The 20,241-nt window shown below is 49.3% G+C and overlaps 1 protein-coding gene across 1 annotated transcript in view; it reads left to right on the forward strand.

The window, feature by feature from the left end:
- Positions 1-5,301: 5,301 nt before the first annotated feature.
- The window catches only part of TFAP2E (transcription factor AP-2 epsilon (activating enhancer binding protein 2 epsilon)), a 116,383-nt gene continuing 101,443 nt past the window's right edge, over positions 5,302-20,241 (forward strand). The window contains exons 1-3 of the mRNA XM_015413687.1: positions 5,302-5,535; positions 6,530-6,997; positions 10,045-10,096. Coding sequence (XP_015269173.1) covers positions 5,509-5,535; positions 6,530-6,997; positions 10,045-10,096 — 547 coding nt within the window. The 5' untranslated portion in view covers positions 5,302-5,508. The remainder of the gene's footprint in view (positions 5,536-6,529; positions 6,998-10,044; positions 10,097-20,241) is intronic.

The following is a 20,241-nucleotide window of genomic DNA, read 5'->3' on the forward strand; positions in this document are numbered from 1 at the left end:
GCCCCCAGCTCCTGCCAGCCCCGCCGCCACGCGCCCCCCCCCCGCCCCCGGGCCTGGCTGGCCGTGATTGATGGGGAGGCTCGAGGAGAGTCAAAAGCCCCGTCCGGTGACCGACGGCCACGTCCAGGGGCAGCCCGCGAGAGAGCCAGGGAGAGGGGTTGCCCCCCTGCAAGGCGAGGAAAGGGTGTGTGTGTGTGTGTGTGGGGGGGGGGTTAGGAAGGTCTAGGCACCGTCCCAGTCCAAAGTGAAGCCCGATCCCCCTGCCTGATGCCCAATCTGGGTGTTGTGAGCTGGGGCGGCAGGGAGGCTGAAGTACTGCTTTCCAAAATACGCGGGCAGGTTTTAGGTAGCTTTTATAAAAGAGGAGGAAAGGAAATCCCACTTATTTCAATAGCGTTTACTTCCAAGAAAGCATCCTTATAAGCACGGCATTTAAAGAGGATTTCGCGGCTCCTTCAGACAGAGACCCCAAAGGGGGGGGGTTTACTCCTAGGAAAATGTCCTTAGGATCGCGGCCTAACGCTCTCCCAGGCGGGTCTCGCGAACTTTGGCTGGATCGAGCCCGACGCTTTCAGAAGACCAAGGCCGAATAGAAAGGAGAGGGACGAGGGCGAGAAGGAGAGAGAGCCCCCCCCCCTCTTTGCCAATCTCGTTTCCCCCAGGCTGGCCGGTCGCTCCAGCTCTCCTCCCTTTCTGGTGGGACGAGGATGTTTGTTTTTTAAAACGTATAATTTGGTCCTAAAACGCGCCGAATCTCTCCAGCTTGTCTTCCGCAGAGCTTTTATTTGTTTCTTTATTTTTTGTGTCCGCTTCAGACCATTTTCGACGTGATTGTTTGCTTTGCAAATCCATTCCAAAGTCAAAACGCCCGTCCTTTTTTCCCCTTTCCTCTTTGAACTTTCCAAGAAACTGTTGCAAATGGAACGATGCGTTTGGTAATGGAATGATCGTGCTTAAACGTCTCGGTCCTTTTCTGCCTATTCCAGTCGTGGGCGGTGAGACTCCCCCCCCCCCAGGTTTTCAGGGGACTCCCCTGTTTACCCCCCCCCCAAAAAAAACGGGGCTTTCCCGGCTCCGTCCCAAATCAGGACTCCCAAGGCACCGCGGCTCCCAGTCCAATCCTAGCACCCTGCAGAGGCGAAGGCGCTGGGAGGCTTTTGAGTGGGAGGGAAAGAGCGGGCCAACTCCCGCCCCCCCCCCCTTAAGACCGAAACAAATCGGCAGTACATTCAGGGCAGACAACATAAAATTCTTCTTCCTACAACGCGGACGCCGCTTGTGTGATTCGCTGCTACAAGATGCGGGACTAGCCCCCGGCTTCAAAGGAGGCGAAGAGAACAGCCCTCGACTGCTGTTAGCCACGAGAACTAAGCGGATCCTCCACGGGCAGAAGCAATCCCGGAGGGGGAGGGGGAGGGGAGTCGAAGTCCCAGCAAGAAACAGAGGAAAGTGACCTCTCTGACCCCATCAGGGAAGCAAAGAGGAAACCTTTTCTGAGCTGCTGAGCTCCTAGCGGGAGATTTGGTGCTAAGGACGAGCCGTGAGTCCCTGGACACGTGGACAGATAACAGGGATCATGTCCTAGGAAGGGACAACCCGATCGATCTATTATCGACCGAGGAACTTTCATGGGACAGATTGTAGATGCCTGTACAGATGTACAGAAACGATGACGCGGAGCCACAAAGGAAATCCAGAAAAAAGGGGAGGTCAGAAAGAGGGAGAGGCGAATGGCGAGTCATCGAGTCCGGAGCATATTCTCTCTCTCTCTCCCCCCCCCCCCGCAGCCAGGAAAAGGGGGGCAGGGACTACCCAGGAAGGAGCTTAATTTAATCCTTCATTTTTTCTCTCCCTCCCCCCCCCCCCCCTTCCGCTCTCTCTCCTTTCATATGTGCCTGGTTCTCACGAGTTCAAACATGGATAGAAGCACACCTGTTTATCCGTCTTGACGAAGCGCGCTTTTATATATGTGCAAAGAGATGCTGTGCAGGTCTACTTAGCCACCACACCCACCATCCTCAATGGGGAGTGTTATTTAATCATGAATCACAGCTGTATATTAATAATCAATCGTTCAGTCTTTCTGTCTCTGGGCACATTTCTTGCATTTGACGAAGTGAGCCCGGATTCACCAAGCCTCTACCGGAAAAATAATTGTTGTCTTTCAGGTGCCGCTGAACTCTCGTGTTACCTTCCTGTGCGTGTGAAAGAGGAGGCCTACCGCAGTAGTTAACAGATTACAAACAGATAGGTGCGTGCACACGTTGTGTGTGCCCAACTCACTGATGTATGGATTTGCCAGCGTCAATTATTTCTCAGGGACTCTGGTGAGGATTAAGTCGCTTCTGTGTGATCTGTAACCGTGACTCGGGGGTCGGCCCCTCTCCCTCTCTTGCACGCTTGATTAGGCTCGGTTCCGGATTTTAAACCGAATCGGCCAATTACAGCACCTGCGAAGCAAGGGGGGAGCACCGCCCCCCCCATCCGCCCCCCTCAAGGACTCTGCTCCAAAAACCCGGAGGCGACCTGCAGATTTGGTCCTACCAGCCGCGCTGGCTTCGGGGGTTTCTGAGGGAGAAGAAAGCGAGGGATGGTGAAAACGTGTTTTTTTTTTCTCCATTCGATGCCACATTTCAACGGGGTAGCCGCTTTAGGGCTCTCTTGGCACTTTAAAGACCAACCATTTTTGCTTATGGCTTGCTTGCTAGCCCCATCATTAGCGATTAAGTCTGGTTGCACATAGCATTGAACTGGAGCCCTTCCTCACATTGATTTCATTCCAGTTCCTAAACTGAATCACTCTAAATTTAGGATCGCGGTGCTCTGCTCAGGAATCAAGCCTATCAAGGACACCTAACAGTGGAACTGGATCGTGTTTTCTTAACTCCGCCCTATCGAGAGATCTTCCCAGATCTGTCTATGGTGTTAATTGCCGTTCTCCCCGCCTTTCTCTGCCCCAGCTGACTGGAAATGGGAGAAAGCAAAACAAAATGATATTAAAATTAATTTTCCTAAAGAGAGAGAGGGAAACGAGCAAGAAGGTTCCTAGGCATGCAAGAATAAAGGATGATAATATAGCAAGGATTAATTTTTTAAAAAATGGGCCATGGGGATGCTTATTCTTTGACGTAAGACCCATTGAAATGTTCTGGTTCGCTGGCCTTCGGAATAAGGTTCGTCCTAAGGATTTGTTCACTCAAAAGTAATGTCTCTTGTTGTTCCGTGCGCCTCGGCGTCTAGTCAGGCCGGCCACATGACCACGGAAACGTCTTCGGACAGTGCTGGCTCTTCGGCTTGGAAACGGAGATGAGCACCGCACCCCTAGAGTCGGATTCGACTGGCTTTCGAGCAAGGGAAACCTTTACCTTAATGTCTTTTGAGTTCAGTGAGTCTGTCTTTCAAATCAGTTGTGCATCGGGTTGCAAATAAGCCCTATGAAAACTAATGGAGCTGACTCCCAAATAAAAAGGGGTGCACAGTTCTTTTCAATCGTGACGCAAATCTACACACAAACACGAAGATATTGCTTCCATTTTAAAAAGCCAACAACGGATTTTGGGTCAGATTTGGCGCCTTATTTCCTTGTAGCTTTTGGGCGGCGGCGGAGTCTAAAGTGGCCAGTTTTTCTTTGTCTAAAGTGGCGAGTTTTTCAAAGAGAAACTGGCGTGAAGACGTTGTCAATTTCACCAGCCGAGAAGACGCTCTTGGCTGTCAGTTTTCCACGGTTCCTGCGTGGTAAATCAATGCTTTGCCGTCGGTGCCTGCCGGGAGGGGGAGGAGGGGGCTTTCATCTTCTTCTTTTTAAAAATACGGAAGAAGTAAGGGAGAGAGGGGGGAATTAGCACCTTGATCGCCGTAATAAAATTAAACCTGAGAGCGAGGCGAGAAGCTGCCTCCACGTGCTGGGCACCTTCGCTGCCCGCCCCTCGCCCCACGACTCAGGAGAGACCGGGAGCAGAAGCAGCCTCTGCTTTCACTCAAAGCGCATCTCAGGGATGCTCAGTGGAGCTCATCTTCCCACCCCTTTTAAATCGGCCTCCCCCGGTGAAGATTTTTAAAAACTGCCTTGCCCACTGCAAACTTCCACGTGGATTGATTTTAAAATGTTGTCCAATTAAACAAGGCAAGAGATCAAAATTTCTCCCAGACCCTACCAAGAAAAAAAAGGAGATTTATGAAAACACATTTCCTTATCCATATATTTAGGCGATTACATAAAGAAGGCAGGAGGAGATTCGAGAGTTTCCCCACATTGTACCTTCATCAACAAAAAGACTGGAAGTTTTTGTAAACATCGTTTAAAATATTATTTTTTATTTATTTTGCTTCATTTGTACCCCGGCCTTTCTTCCCAATGGGGATCTAAGGAGGCTTACATCAGTTTTATCCTCGCAACAACCCTGTGAGGGTAGGTTAGGCTAAGAGCGTGTTTGTAACTGACCCAAGATCATCCACCGAGCTTCCATGACAGACTGGGGGATTCGAACCTGGGCCCCTCCGATCCTAGTCCAATACTGATCACTGCACCATTACAGGTATTACACATACAAGTTTTATACACTCGCGATTAAACGCTAGAAATTAGCAGATTTTGAACTGCTGGTAAACAACACCTCTCCAGTTGCTGGAGGGACAGACAGACAGCAGGCTTAAACCCCAGTAGCTATGAAGGTATACAAACCCTAAACTGAGGCTATCACTCTACACGCACAAGGAAGATGCAGCCAGATCTGAAGGACGTTTCCTTAAAAAGGGGGGAGGGGAATACCACTGCGTTCAATGGGATTCACTTCCCAGTAGTTCGAATGCAGCCTTGAGGCTCAACCTTATAAAATTGTCCTCAGATCCCACCCCCAACCCCCTGTACTCAGTGGGCATCTAGTCCAACCCCCTTCCCAATGCAGGAGCAGCCTAAATCCCACGTCCGTTTACTCGGAAGGAAATCCCTTCTCTGTTCAACCAACTCCAAACACAGGATCTCCGCTGTTGTCTCGTCTCAAAATAGCGTGTATGTGTGTGTGTGTGTGGGGGGGAGTCTTAGGCGGCGAAGCATTGATGTCTCTCCCCCCCCCCCCAACCTCCTCCACTAAGCACTGGCAGAGTCAACCCACGCTCGGGTTAAACCGGCCAGGCAACTTTCGGGCGCCCTGTCTCTTTAAAGCGCGCTCCCGCCTCCCCAGGCGCGCTCCCGCCCCTATAACTGGCGTCCATGGAGTTGCATCGAGCTCAGAGGGAGCGAGAAGGAGCGGGAGCCAGGCGCAGATTTTAAAGGGAAAGCTTTGCATTTCGGTCTGTAACCGCCGGGCCAGCCCCTCCCCAAGGAGATCTCTCGGTTACAGACTGGGAGGAGACATCCATGGAAGCGCAGATCGCGGGTAGATTTTAACGGATTCCTTTTCGGGGGGTGGGGGCTTCTTTCGTTGCTCTTATTATTATCCTCACCCCCCCCCAAACCCCGGTTTCGGGCACTGTCTTAGAAGAATTTTTCTCTCTGCTGCCACCGCCCAGATGTTAGTTCACACGTATACCGCCATGGTAAGTTGGATTTCTTGTGCTTGCGTGTATGGGTGGGGGTGGGTGGGGGTGGCGAGGTGTTCCCCCCTCCTTCTCGGGCTTCTTCTCGGCGCGAGTTAATTGAAGCAACCCAATCCCTCCAAATTAAGAGAGATTTCACCCTTTAATTTTGGCCAGATGTCAGGGCTCCGGCACGTCCCTGGCGGTTGGTTTAATTTCGCCTATGGAGAATTGGGGAAAGGCCGTGTGTGTGTGCCTGTGGAAGGGAAGGGGGGGGGGGGGGGGGGGAGAGAAGTGCAAGAAGCGACCGCGGCAATTTCTGAGGTGATTTCGCCGGCTATTTGGCCCGGCGAGGACTGGGGACGCAGCTGCCGCCGCGTGTTGTGTCTACTTCACGGGGAGAGGTCTTCTTGTTTGGGTTTCCTTTGCAGAAGGAGACAAAACAAGGCGAGGGCGAGAAGGGTCCTAGTTCAGTGCGCGCGCGGGTTGCCTGGTGGTGGGCTGCGCATCCAGTAAACAAAGAGGAGTCCGACGCCCCGCGGACTTTACCGGAGAGCAGCGCTGGGCGTTTGCTCTCTGCCCGGCAGGGTAACAAACCTGGTCGCGGAGCGTCTTTTGGTCTGGGGTGCCCCCCCCCCCCGCGCCGCCCGAAGGAAAGTTTGTTTCCAAGCAGGAAAGGGAGCGGCTCCGCGCAAGCAGCGCTGGGGCGTTTTCTCTCCCGCCAGCCCCGTCGGGCTCTCCTCAAGCCCGGAGCGCTTTAGGAAGAGGGCCCCCGAAGCAGCGTCTGGCGAGAGGCGCGCCGAGCGCTTCTGGGGTTGCCTTCCGGGAAGGCAGCGACGGGCGGGAGATGCGCCTTGGGGGCTCAGGTGTTCCGAGGCGGGCGCCCTCGGGGAACCGCGGAACAGAGCCTGAAGGGCGTCCCCTGCTTTGGAGGCGCTCCTGTCTCCGGCGTGCGCCCTGCGCTGATGCGGCTTTCGCTGACCTTTCCCGCCTTCCCTTCCTCTCTCCTCTGCAGGACCGCTCCGATGGACTCAACGGCAGCTCGGCCGGCGGCCGCCTCTCGCAGCTCTCCTCCCTGAACCAGGCGGCGGCCTATTCCTCGGCTCCCCCGCTCTGCCACACGCCCGCCTCGGACTTCCAGCCGCCTTATTTCCCGCCGCCCTACCCGCAGCCGCCGCTGCCCTACTCGCAGAGCCAGGAGGCCGGCTACCCGCACCTGGGCGACCCCTACGGCGCCATCAACCCCATCCACCAGCACCAGCAGACCGGCTGGCACTCGCAGCGGGCGCGCCAGGAGGAGGCCGCCGCCGCCGCCGCCGCCGGCCTCCTCTCGCAGACGCACCGCGCGCTGGGCCTGGACCCGCGCAGGGACTACCCCGGCGTGCCGCGCTTGCTCCACGGCCTGGCCGACGGCGCGCACGCCCTGGGCGACGGCCCGCTAGGCCTCCACGGCCTGGGCCACCCCAGCCTTGAGGACATCCAGGTAAGGGGCGCTTCTCGCCGGAACTCTCCCGGGCCGCGCAACGCACAGCCGCCTTGGCGAGCGGCTCTTTGTACCGTCGGGGCAAAAGGGAGACGGGTGGGCGGACTCTCGAGGGCTTTCCCCAGAGCAAAGGGGTGGGCAGCTCTGCCCAGCAAGCCGGCTCGGGCTCACGGCCTTCCTAGAGGAGATCCAGTGCAGGAGGACCGGCGTTTGGATCTGCAGGCCCCGCGGAATCCGTCGCTTCCCTCCGCAGAGCAGGCGCCCGCCCGCTGACTTGGAAGGAAGCCCTAATGGACTCTTTTTTCCCCCGGGTGAGCACGATCGGGCCCACTGGGGAGGAAAAGGCAGGCGACGAAAATTGGCTGACGGGAACAACAACCAAAAAGGATTCTTTCAGCCTTCTTTGGCGTTAGGGCCACACTCCTAGGCGCCCTGAATCTCTAGGGAGGAGGGGAGAAGCCCCACGGAACTCGAGGACTTCGGCATCGGCAGCCCGCTGTGAAAAAACTGCCCGGCGCAGTCAGATTGCCCTGACCGATTTCGGGAAGCCAAACTGGTGCCTCCCCCCCCCCCTCTGCACACTGGGAACGTCTCGGGGGAGATTTCCTTGTTCCTTTCCCGGAGCGATCGTTAGCAGGCTCGGTCCTGGTTTCTCCCAGAGTTACTCCCGTCGAAATGAATGGGTTTCCACTCTAGAGTAACTCTGCACGGAATTACATTCCTTCTCAGAACTTTCCCAATCAATTACTTTCGTAACCTGGAGGAAAAAGCAGACCTTTCCCCGTTATGCCTAAACCGTCTTTTAAAAATCTTCCTCAAACCCTGATGGTATTTTTAAAAAATCCAAAGGCATTTTTATCTGCCTTGCGATTTTTTTTTTAACTTAATGGGGAAAATGTTGGAAACTTTTGCAGGATAAAATATTGGAGGGTGGGGAAGCTAAGAGAAAAAATTGATCAGAGGCTGGCCTGGCCCAACAGGAGTCTCTTCTCTGGCGCGCTCCGCTTCGGGATTCTGGCCGACGAATTTGGAAACCTCCAGTTTCCCTGTTTCAAACCTGTCTGGCTTTCATCTGACCCCTCGACGTCTCCCTTTTACAGTTCCTTTTTGTGTAACTTTCCAAGGGCGAGGATGGGGGAGGTGGTTATAAACGGGCCACGATCCCATTTCCCACCAGGAGCAGAAACATCGCAAAACTATGCAGTCCTAAACCAGACAAAATGCGACGGCGAGCGGGCGAACCGCGAGGGTCCTTGCAGAAGGGAGTGTAGTCGATCCAGCCCTCCCCCCCCCATCCGAACTGTGGTCATTCCGAATTAAAACTCCACAGATTTTCCTGGAGGTTGACCCCCGCACACACCCCTTCCGGCTGCAGGGAGCGTGAGGACACGATAGGGGCAAAGTTGAAGAGCTTTGAAGCGACGTGGCTTTTCATCAGAAGATGAGTTTAAGGAGTGCGGTTAATCCCTCCCTCCAACTGAATTAGATGGGATTTTAAAATGATTTTTTGCTGGAATCTCATCCCTTCCTTGGGGGTGGGGAGTGGGTGGGCAGTGTTGTGTTCCCCTAAGAAAAAGTCTCGTTGAACTCAGTAAATCCTGCTGGTCCTGCCCTTGGGCTGGTATTTGTCTTGCATTATCTGGGTCTTCTTGAGTGTGTTTTTAAAAAACACATAACAGATGAAAGTGTGTGTGTGTTTAATCTGAATAGTTTCCTCCAAATCATTCAGTAATTTATCACTGATAGTCTTGTTTCCATTTTCACAAACATTTCAACAATTAGACTCTGAATTCTGCTTTTCCAAAGGCCCACTTTCTAAGGGTAGCAGCTCTTAGAAGCCGAGCTCTTAAAAGCCATTTTGAATCGGTATTCTTCCCAAGTTGTTCACAATTTTTTTGAATACTATTTGTGCCAATATGCTTTTTTATGTGCTTGTGCTTAAAAAAACCAACAAACCTAATTACAAAGAATCATGCTGACTGACTCTATTCTAAAATTCACTCAGGTTTTAAGTTCTGAAAATGTGAGAAAATTAAAAAAAGAAAACATTAAAAACATTAAAAATTAAAAAAGAAAACATTAAAAAATACATTCTGTTTTCCTCTAAACACAGTAATAAATTGGGCTTAATCCAATTTAAAGGCTCTTATAGGCTGAGGCAATGCAAGTTTACTCAGAAGTAATCCCCACTTTATTCATCTGAAATAAAACAGCTTTGTGGCAGAATCTTGTTTTCCTAGACTACAATCCACTTCACCAGTCTGGAGAAGTCTTCTCTTTTTGTTGAAAGAATCACAATGATTGGTCTTTAAGGTGCCACTTCGTAAGCTGTAGTAGACTTAAAAGGCTACCTTTCCTGCAACTTGATCAGTAGGGCTTACTCCCAAGTAAATGAGTACTAAATCAGAGCCAAATGTTCCACAAAGTTTCAACGGCTATTTAAACCTCTCCCTATGAAATCCATGGGACTTAAAACTGTTTTGACTTTTAGCCAGATCGTTTTAAAATCACTTGGTATAAAGAGCAAATTGGGGTTTTCCTTGAGATTTCCCATTTCCCATAAATAGTATAACTCTGTCTTGTTCAAATGCAAACTGAAAATGCTATGCAGCTTTCCTTTTCTACAAAAACACAAACCATAAATCCTCTCCTTTTAATGCCATTTGAGAAACAGGACATCGAAGGGCAATGTTTTTTTTTTTTTAAAGATCTCCAGTACCACCTGATGCAAGGCTCAAATTTGGATGTGGGTCTATGTCAAAGGAGCAAAAGCCCCCCCCCCAGTTTTGTCTCTATTTTAATTGTTGCACAATAACACACACTGAGCTAGATTCAGGTGGGGTAGCCCTGTTGGTCTGAAGCAGCAGAACGAAGTTTGAGTCCAGTGGTACCTTTAAGACCAAGTTTAATTCTGGGTATAAGCTTCCATGTGCACATGTATCTGAGGAAATGTGCATGCACACAAAAGCTTATACTTCGGATATATTGAGCTATTTAGGAGGAGAAATAGCACAAATCAAACATCTCTTTCCCCCTCCCCCCCCCAGGCTGTGGATGAAACCGGCATGAATCTCTTGGACCAGTCTGTGATCAAGAAAGGTAAGAGATCTCATCTTATTTGGCTGGGGAGGGGAGCTGCAGCTGTTGTATTTCTTAAAATGTAACTACAGATTCAGAGCTTCTGAGACCATCCCCAGGATCATCTCCTTTTTATTCTCCCGTCTCCTCCTCTGCTCCTAAGCTCATCTGGTCACTTTAATTTCCACATTTGAGTCTCAACGAAAACTCTGCTTTTGCCAGGGGGTTCTGAAGAGAGCCCACCCCTCTCCTTTCCCTGTGAGAAGCAGTTCCTCTGGGAGCACTGCCTGCTAAATTGGATGCATCCATTGATGCCTTCTAAATACTAAAAACTAACCACGTGAGTGCTTGTGTGAAGTGGGGGTGGGGTTGTAAGAAAAATACAAGAAATGAAGTATGTGTTAAATCCCCCTTCCCCCTAGCGCCCCCCCATTTGCAATTGGCCCAAAGAATCACCAGCTTTGGCTCTCTCAGCAAGAACGCCAGTGCTTCATCTTAGCTCCTCTCCAGAGTGGATCAGAACCTGAGATTTACTCCTCTGCTGTGTGAGAGATAAGGGCTTTTGTGGTGATTTTTTATATTGAAAGAGCAGGCTTGAGTTTGTGTGTTTTCTCCCTCAAGGCATTTTTGGCTGTTGTTGGCTGTTTTCTCTTTAATGTACTGCACTCTCAATATGTCCCAGTTCCAGTATGGGGGGAGGGAGGTGGGTCGAAGCCAGTCAATCTTCTGCCAGTGATTCTGCACAAAACCATCCTAGCTTTCTCTTTGAATGTGTCTGTGCTATATATTGAAGATTAACATGCGCCCAAATAATTCTTTATTTTGCCTGGACAAACTGTTTGTTTAAACTGTGGAGCTAGCTGCCAATCTGGATTGGTGGTTATTTTCTTATTCTGAGGGATAAAGGCATAGTTTATTTTCAAGACCTTTGGGCAGGGAGTTATATATTCTGTTCAGCATACACACACTGGCAAAATCTTTTCAAAGCATTAGGGTGGCTCATACTTGCAGATGGCATGGGAGCTAGGACCCTCAGGGAAGTAAGCCCCATGCTAAAACAGTTCACATAGGATCAAGGCCTACAAATCAGATGGACTTCTTAAGAAACGTGTCGAGTCAGGTTGTAAATTTGTCTACAAATGAAAGAGAATCCAGAATTCTGAATGTTTGTTTCCCTTGAGGGGAAATTTTCCTATGAATTCCATCTTTCATTGGCTTGGAGGCTCTCAAAAGGTAGAATGTTTTTCACCTATTTTCTCCCTGCCTCCAGCACATAGAAAAGAACAACAACCCAGTTCAGTATCCCATGTGACAGAGGCTGGAATGTTGAATATTCTAGCAAAGAAGCTATAATTGCATGGAAAAGAATGTTGTTTCCAGGCTGCTCAATTATTTGGAATGATGGCAGTTGTGTGTGTGTGTATGTAAAGAAGAAGAAGAGAGAGATTGGTTAACACCCCGGCAATCTCATCAAAACAAACTTGAATTGGCTAGATAAAAATCTGCAACAATATAGAGAGATCATATAGAGAGACCATGAGAGCAAAAATCCCCTGGGGTTGGTGGGAAGATGGAATCAGAATTCTATTTTATGCATCTAGTTTAATTAATCATTAACATCTTTTGCAGTTGCATTCCAACAACTTCTTTCAAATGAGAGGGAAGGCATAGTGTCTCTCTTTTAACAGTGCAAATTCATAAAGTTTTTTAAAAATGTATAGCCATATTTATTATATTCCAGAAATCCACTGAGGTGGCGTTGGAATAGAGTAAATAGTGTGAAATAGAGATAGTAAATTAAAACAAAAATTATGGTAAAAACACAAAAAGTAATATTGAAATGTGAACAGCACTAAACTGAAGCTTCCAGTTCCCAAAGCGTTCCCAACCAGTATAAGACTTTGTTACTTCTTAGCTGTGATTACACACACTAAATCATCCACTTTTAATGCACTTTTGAAATGGATTTTGCCAGTTCACACAGTAAAATCCAGTTTGAAAGTGCATTAAAAGTGGATTGAAAGTGGATTATTTGTGATCACAGCCCTTAAAATTGATTGTGTCTGGCTGGAAAGTGAAGTCTAGAAGAAGACCATTGTTGGGTATTACAAGTTGAAAACACTCAGTATATCTGGGGTTAAATGTTTGTTTATGTTACTCATAGGAAGTCACATGTTTCTCATGTAACCAATGTTCTTGAGGTGTAGAATACCCAGGAATTTTCTCCCTGATCTAGGAATTTGATTGGGACTAAAGTGTCAAGGTGTATTAGCATTTTATGGCTCTCTTCCCATTTTTGTTTGGTGTTCTGAAGAAGAAGAAGAGTAGCCATAATCTCTCTCTTCCAGTTTTGTCTTTGTAAAGTAAGGATGTAGCAGTTTTTGCTCTGTTGTTATTTTCATCCCAGTTACACTTCCCATGCTAGAATTTAGTAAAAACTTTATATTTTAATCACACATGGACTCTGAGTCTGAATTATGTTATTCCGGGACTGCTGGACTATTTTATCTCTGCTAAATACCACTTTTTCAGTATCTCACTATCACCCAACAACCATCCTTCTGTTTGGTGCTATTCTGATCTTCCCAGTTGTGGCTATCCTAATTTTTTTTTTATGCTATCCTAATTTTTTTTAGAGAAGAGCAGAATATGCATTCCTGGTGGATAAAACTGCTATGCCAATGTATGATGAGCACTTTGCAGAGGGCAGAATTACAATTATTTTATTGAGATTTTACTGTATTTGAGTATGAATATGCAAGTGCAAAATTCACACCAGATCAGATTTATTATTATGAAAGAAATTTATTCTGTTACTCTGAGGCAGCTAACATCCAAGTGGCGTATGTGTGTGTGTGTACACATTTGTACAACATACATATAAACACAACTGGTTTGCACGAACACAATTTATAACAAAATGGGGCAACAAAATTCAATCTCAATTATACAAAATGGGTTAAAACAACAAATCTAAACCAGCAGCAAACCATGTGCTTCTTAATGTTGTCTTTTGTGCTTTTGTTTTACCCCCATGCTCAAAAAAGCATAGGCATCTAGCAGATATCCAGAAGGAGGCCATTCCACAATCTGTGTGCCACTGTAGAGAAGACCCTGCCCCTAGTAACCATCTGCTTCCTTTCTCAAGACAGAACACTCAGAGGCAGACCTCATATGAAGAGCTCAGCAAGCAGGCTGGCTCCTGTGGGTGGAGGCATGCTTCATGGTGTGATGAATACTGGCATCAATGAGCAGAGCACTTTGTAGGGAACAAGAAAGCAAGTTCCCTGCCCCACGATGTTTACAATTTATTTTTGCTATAAATGCTAGTGCTGAGCAGGAAATTATACTTACAGGTGCTTATTTTTAGTTTTGTAGCTTTCCATTAAAAAATTAGAAGTTTATCGGGTTATGTAACCTGCATGGACAAAAATCATATGGGACAGGGAGGTCAAAAATAATATAGCACGGGGAGGTGGCAAGAGTGAGTTAGTAAACTGGCTGGATTCCACCTGTCTGCTCCCTACGTTGTCCAATTAATAGGGGAGTTTGAACACATACAGAATTAGACTCTATCAGGGCTCTTTTTGTAGCAGGAACTCCTTTGCATATTAGGTGACACACCCCTAATGTAGCCAATCCTCCAAGAGCTTACAGTAGCCCCTGTAAGAAGAGCCCTGCCCTTGGTCCATAAAAGCCAGTATTGTCTACTTGGACTGGTGGCAGCTCTGCAGTGTCTCAGGTGGAAGTCGTTCACATGCTTGTTGTACCTGATCCTTTTAACTGGAGATGCCAGGGATCGAACCTGGGACTTTCAGCATGCAAAGCAGATATTCTACCTCCCTTTAGAGGGTGGTGTTGGAATGCATGTGTGACACCTGTACTTGGGTGAGGATTGATCTTCTGTGATTTGTCTGCATATGTGAAAGTAGCTAATGCTGTACAGGAGAGGAACATATGTCAATTTTAGCCACTCTTAATATAGCATTTGATATACGGATGTGAGCGAGCCTTCCTCACACGCAATAATTCTTCACTTCTAATAATGGTACAAGTTGTAATCATTTAAACTGGTAGACGAACCAACCAAAGTTAATCAACTAGACCCCATTTGTTTCATTTTGATTTCTAACATGCACTTGTAAAGGGGGAATGGAAAAACATTTTTTCAACAAATGGTAGCTTTTGTCAGTGTGTACCTTGTCTCACATTTGTGTTTGTGTTTTGGAGATATGCAAACATATTTATAATCAGATAGTGAATTACCTTAAAAAGTATTCAGTTGGTGGACAATCTAAGACTGCCTCCATGCTTGAGAGGAGATGGATGGGGCATAATGGCAGGATCTTAGTTAATTACTCTCAGCATTCCTCAATTAAGGATACATCTGCCTATCAATCTCCAATTCTGACATATGTATTTCCTTCACTATGTTTCCTCCTGGAATTAAGCCCAAACAAATGGTAACCATATAAACTAAGCTTGTTATTCCTGTTCGGTTCTTGAATCTGAAACATCTTCATTATGCTGTATGCTAATTCACTGCTCATCCTCTATCTATATGTATGGATTGGTAATTTCCATTTTATTGTATCAGAAGAACAAGAAGAAGAAGAGGAGGAGGAGGAGATTGGATTTATACCCTGCCCTTCACTCGGAGTCTCAGAGAGGCTTACAAACTCCTTTCCTTTCCCTTCCCCCCCCCACAACAGACCCCCTGTGAGGCAGGTGGGGCTGAGAGAGCTCTGACAGAAACTGCTATTTTTTTCAAGAACACCTTTGACAGAGCTATGGCTTGCTCAAGGTCATCCCGCAGCTGTGAGTGGTGGAGTGGGGAATCAAACCCGGTTCTCCCAGATTAGAGTCCACACACTTAACCACTATATGAAACAGTGTGTGTGCATGAAAGCTCATACCTTGAATAAAACTTTGTTGGTCTTAAAGGTGCCACTGGACTAAAACTTTGGTCTCCTGCTTAAGACCAACACGGCCACCCAGCTGAATCGACAATCCGAGCAGTTAGTGCTATGCATGAAAGCATTTCAAAATAAAAGTGCTCTTAATGGGGAATATGAGAGGGTCCTATTGTCAGCTACGCTGCCATGGGGGTTGGGGAGTTCATTCTGTGGCTAGTTAATTGCTATTGCATTCCCATCCCTGCCATTCCCTGTGCTGAAACGCTTATCTCTACAGATGTGCAGGAGAAGGTTGTATTGTCTGGAAATCTCCCATCTACCGTGAGAGACTCCTAGTTCCCAGCTTTAGCCACCTAACGGTTTCCTAACTTATCCTGTGCGCGGGAGGGTACCTAATTGGCCCATGCCATGAGGGGGGTACATACGAATACCCTATATCCTATTAGGCTCTATTGCTTGCCGCCATTCTTAACAGTGCCTGTGTTACTGCATCTATAGCTTTGCAATAAAAGTATAACCCTTCCTGAATGCGTGTACTTCGTTGTTAGCTGTGGGTTCTGACATTCTGTTAAGAATCCTCCATTCTCTATCTCTGCGCATCTCTCCCCACAACCGAGATGAGCGACGGAGAGGAGAAACCAATTCCTGATAAGGACGACTCCAAGGGAGTCCCGACTCCTGCCACGACCGGGGAGGGGACCCCCACGACCCAGTCGATTGTGCCAGTGACTACAATGCTGCTGGTTACGGCAACTGGCACAGGAGCCGTACCTAAGACAACATCGACTCTGGTGTTCTTGATCCCGACGGGGCCGAGACAGCTGCCTGGCCATGGATACTGACCAAATTCCAGCTGGGGCCAGTTTCACCCGGACCCGACTGTGGAGACTTATATGCTCACGCAAGGGCCACCGAGAGATAGCCAGTTCGACCGGGGATTTTCTACGGGGAGTGGTTTCCCCCCCTTTGGGGCCCAGTTTGAACCATTGCCCGGAGCATGGGTGATGGAGAGGAAGAAGCCGAGAACTGGCCATGTGTCTCCTGATGAGGGGCTGGAACTGGCCCAGAGGATGGAGGTGGCAGATCGGGAGAGAAGGCAGATGCAGCGGACCCTGGAGGAGGTCATCCAGGCGATACCACAGCTGGTGGTCCAAGCCATCTGAGAGGAGAGGGATGCCTGACCGGTGGTCCCCGCAGAGCCAGTAGCCCCGCCGGCCCCACCACAGCAGCTGCCCCAGCCTGGGGACGTCCCACAACTGGGTCTGCCCGAGGTCCCGGCTCCAGTGCCACGGCCGGCCAGCCCGAGAGAACGGGTGATACCTTGCCCGAAAGATCTCATCAAAGCCACCTTCAGTGGGAACCGGGAAGAACTTTCATACTTTGTGGTCCAGGTGATGAAGTTTGTGGAGAGATCGGGTCACCTATTCCCAGATGACAGCAGCCGCGTGGACGTGGTGGCGGCACGACTCTGGGGACCCGCGGTGGCTTGGTATGTGGGGCTGCACAATGCCCAGGGCCCAGCATTGATTAATCTGGATGCTTTTATGTGGGCGTTGCGAGCCCAATTCGAAGACCGGAAGTCCGGGCCCAAAGCAAGGGCATTCCGCGAACCCTTAAACAAGGTAGGCAATCGGTGAGGGAATACTCATCTGAATTCAAGCTCCACACGGACAAAGTGCAAACTTGGCCTGATCCAGTGTTAGCGGAGCTATACCGAGTGGGACTGAACCCAGAGATTCGAGAGACGGTCCTGAGAGTGGTTGATCCGGTATCCCTCCCAGCCTGGATGCAAGAGGCAGAGAGTGTGGAAACCCACCTGCACACCCTTTGTCTGGACATCGCAACGGCAGGGGGTCGGCCGACCCCTCAACCAACGAAAGGGAAAGCACCACGGCAAGTGGAATCGAACCGGGAGCAGCGCATGAGGCAAGGGCTTTGCCTGAAATGTGGGGAGCGGGGCCATTTCGCAGCCGACTGCAGCGGATTGGGGCCTGGGAAACAGGGGCCCAGTGAACCAGCACGAGTGCGCCATGCCACGCCCACAAAGAAGGCGACTGGGAAGGCAAAATATGCCAAAGCGTTGCAAGGAGCTCCCGAAGAAGGGGACGTGGAATCCAGCGGAGATGACCCCGAGCTGGCGGGAAATGGATTGGTCCTGCTGTAAGAGGCGTAGAACAGCAGGGCCCGATCCCGGAGGCGCCTAATGTGGTGAGCAGTTTTCCCTCCCTCTTTTTCATGAGTGTGACTTTGATTAACCCCAGCCTCGGCACGCATATACAGGTGAGAGCCCTAATCGACTCGGGGTGCAGGAGGGACCTTATCAACCCTTCCCTGGTTTTGGGATTGGAGGCTGGGGTGGTAAAATTAAAAGACCCCCTGATATTTACCCAAATGGATGGCTCTACAATGAAAGACCCATGTGAGTACGAAACTGTGATGCTGCGGATTGGGGCGGGGGAACACTGGGAGAATAGAGCATTTCTGATCACCTCAACCACCAGGTTCCCCTTAGTCCTCGGGGCCCCATGGTTGCATGGACACGACCCCTACATCTTGTGGGATGAAGGGAAAGTACAGTTCATTTCTCCTAAGTGCCAGAGCCACCGGTGGGACCCGAACTGGGGCCAACAGCCAATAGCGGAGGGTCCTCGTGTGTGCCTGGCTCAGGAGGAGCTGTTAACCATTCCCCCCGAGTACCAGGATTTGGCTAGAGTGTTTGAAGAGGAAGAGGTGGATGAGCTTCCCCCTCATAGACATTCAGACTGTAGCACTGAACTGTTGCCAGGGCAAAAATTGCCGAAGGGGTGCATCTATGCAATGGGGCCAGCCGAAAAGGAAGAACTGCGCAAGTTCATTGACAAGAACTTAGCCCGAGGGTTCATCCGACCGGCTTCGTCCCCCTTTGCGGCCCCAGTACTATTCCGAAAGAAAAAGGATGGGGGACTAAGACTCTGCACAGATTACTGGGGCTTAAATGCAGTGTCATCTACTAACGCCTATCCCATGCCATTGATTAAAGACTTGCTCGCCGAAGCGGCTAAAGGAAAAATATTCTCCAAGCTAGACCTTCGACATGCCTACTTCCAGGTGCGCATCAGGGAAGGGGACGAACATAAAACCACTTTCAACACCCCCCTGGGTCAATTTGAATACCGGGTGATGCCTTTCGGCCTTCAGGGGCCCCCGGGGATCTTCATGAACCTAATCAATGAAGTATTACACAAACACTTGTTCAAGGGGGTGCTTGTTTACCTTGATGATATATTGCTGTACTCCCCTGACCTACCTTCACACGTGAAATTGGTAAGGGAGGTCTTAACCACGTTGCACAAGCACAAACTATTTGCCAAACAGTCAAAATGTGAATTTCACAAAATGCACATTGACTTCTTGGGGTATCGGATCTCTGACCGGGGCCTGGACACGGACCTGGGGAAGGTACAAGATGTGTTGGGTTGGGAGGTACCCCAAACCAGATGAAAGCTCCAATCCTTCCTCGATTTTGCGAACTTTTACAGAACCTTTTTACCCAACTTTGCCCAGGTCAGTTTACCCCTTACAGATCTCCTTAAAACTAAGGGGAAGGGCCCTGAGGCTACAAAGCCGAGTGCCACGCTGCCATGGAACAATGAGTGTCAAGAAGCGTTCGATCGCCTAAAGGCCTTATTCACCTCAGAACCGGTGCTTGCCCACCTTGATGAAACAAAAAAAATTATTGTGCAAACTGATGTGTCTGATGTTGCTATGGGGGGGGGCAATTTTGCAGGAGGGGGAAGACGGCATGTTGCATCCCTTAGCTTATGTTTCCAGGAAATTCAATGACACGGAACGTAACTGGTCCGTTTGGGAAAAGGAGGCGGGACGATAAAGCTTGCCCTATCCACCTGGAGGCATTGGCTGGAGGGGGTGAGAGTCCCGTTCGAGGTATGGACTGATCACAAGAACCTTGAGACTCTTAAAACGCCTCAGTGCCTCAATGCCAAACAACTCCGATGGGCCAATTTATTTTCCAAGCTTCAATTCACCCTGCACCATTTCCCAGGTTTGGCTAACACTTTGGCTGATGCCCTATCCCGCCTTCCCCAACACAAAAGCCAACAGGATGTTGTCCTGGACTCAGTGTTCACGCCCTCACAGTTGGGTGGAGTGGTAACGACGCACAAACAGGCTTGTCTGGCTGCTCCACCCTCTGCGCCGCTGCAAACAGGACCTACAGGGGCGGGCAAGGGGGGAAAAGACTCTTAGCACAGTAAATTCGCCTCCACTTTTTTGGAGGAGGATAAACCTGTTATGGAAGCGGAGGGGGACTTTGAACTCAGGGAAAATGGTTCTTGGTACCGGGGTCATAAAATGTTCGTTCCTCTCTCCCTCAGGGGGGAGGTGTTGCAGGCAGTGCATGGCTCCAAACTATCCGGACATTCGGGGTTTGTTAAATCCATGCAACTGCTCCAACGGCAGTTTTGGGGGCCCCATATGCGCAAGGATTTATCCTCGTTTGTTCAATCATGCCAAATTTGCACCATGAGTAAACCCTGGCCGGGGAAACCCCCGGGACTCACTTCCGAACCCGAGTCGACCCTGGAAAGTCATTTCGATGGATTTTATAACTGACTTACCGCCAAGCAAATCTATGACTGTAATTTGGGTGGTTGTGGATCTCTTTTCTAAACAAGCACACTTTGTCCCGTTCATTTCATTGCCTACGGCCAAAGCACTGGCAAAAGCCTTTCTCATGCACGTGGTGAGACTACATATGCTACCCATTAAAGTGGTATCCGACAGGGGAACCCAATTCGTCTCCCCATTTTGGAGGGAGCTGATGAAACTGATGGGAGTCGAACATGGCCTCAGTAGCGCTTATCACCCGGAGACTGACGGTCAAATGGAACGAGTTAATCAGACCTTGGAACAATATTTGCATTGTTTCGCCAACTATCAACAGGACAATTGGCATGACTTGTTACACCTAGCTGAATTCTGTTATAGTAACCCTTGTCACTCCTCAACGGGAATGTCCCTATTTAAGGCACTGTATGGTTATGACAGCCCACCCGTCCCGTTTCTGTAAGGGGAGAAGGACATGGGACCGGGGGATGCAGCTCAATGGTGTAAACGATTGCGGGATTCTTGGCCTCTGTTAGGTAAAACGTTGACTGCCGCGAAAGAGGCCTACAAAACACAGGCTGATAAGAGAAGGGTGGAGGGATGGGCGCTACAGCCTGGTGACTCTGTGTATGTTTCTACAAAAAA

Source organism: Gekko japonicus, unplaced genomic scaffold (genome assembly GCF_001447785.1).
Source record: "Gekko japonicus isolate JY-2015 unplaced genomic scaffold, Gekko_japonicus_V1.1 scaffold547, whole genome shotgun sequence".
Taxonomy (NCBI): domain Eukaryota; kingdom Metazoa; phylum Chordata; class Lepidosauria; order Squamata; family Gekkonidae; genus Gekko; species Gekko japonicus.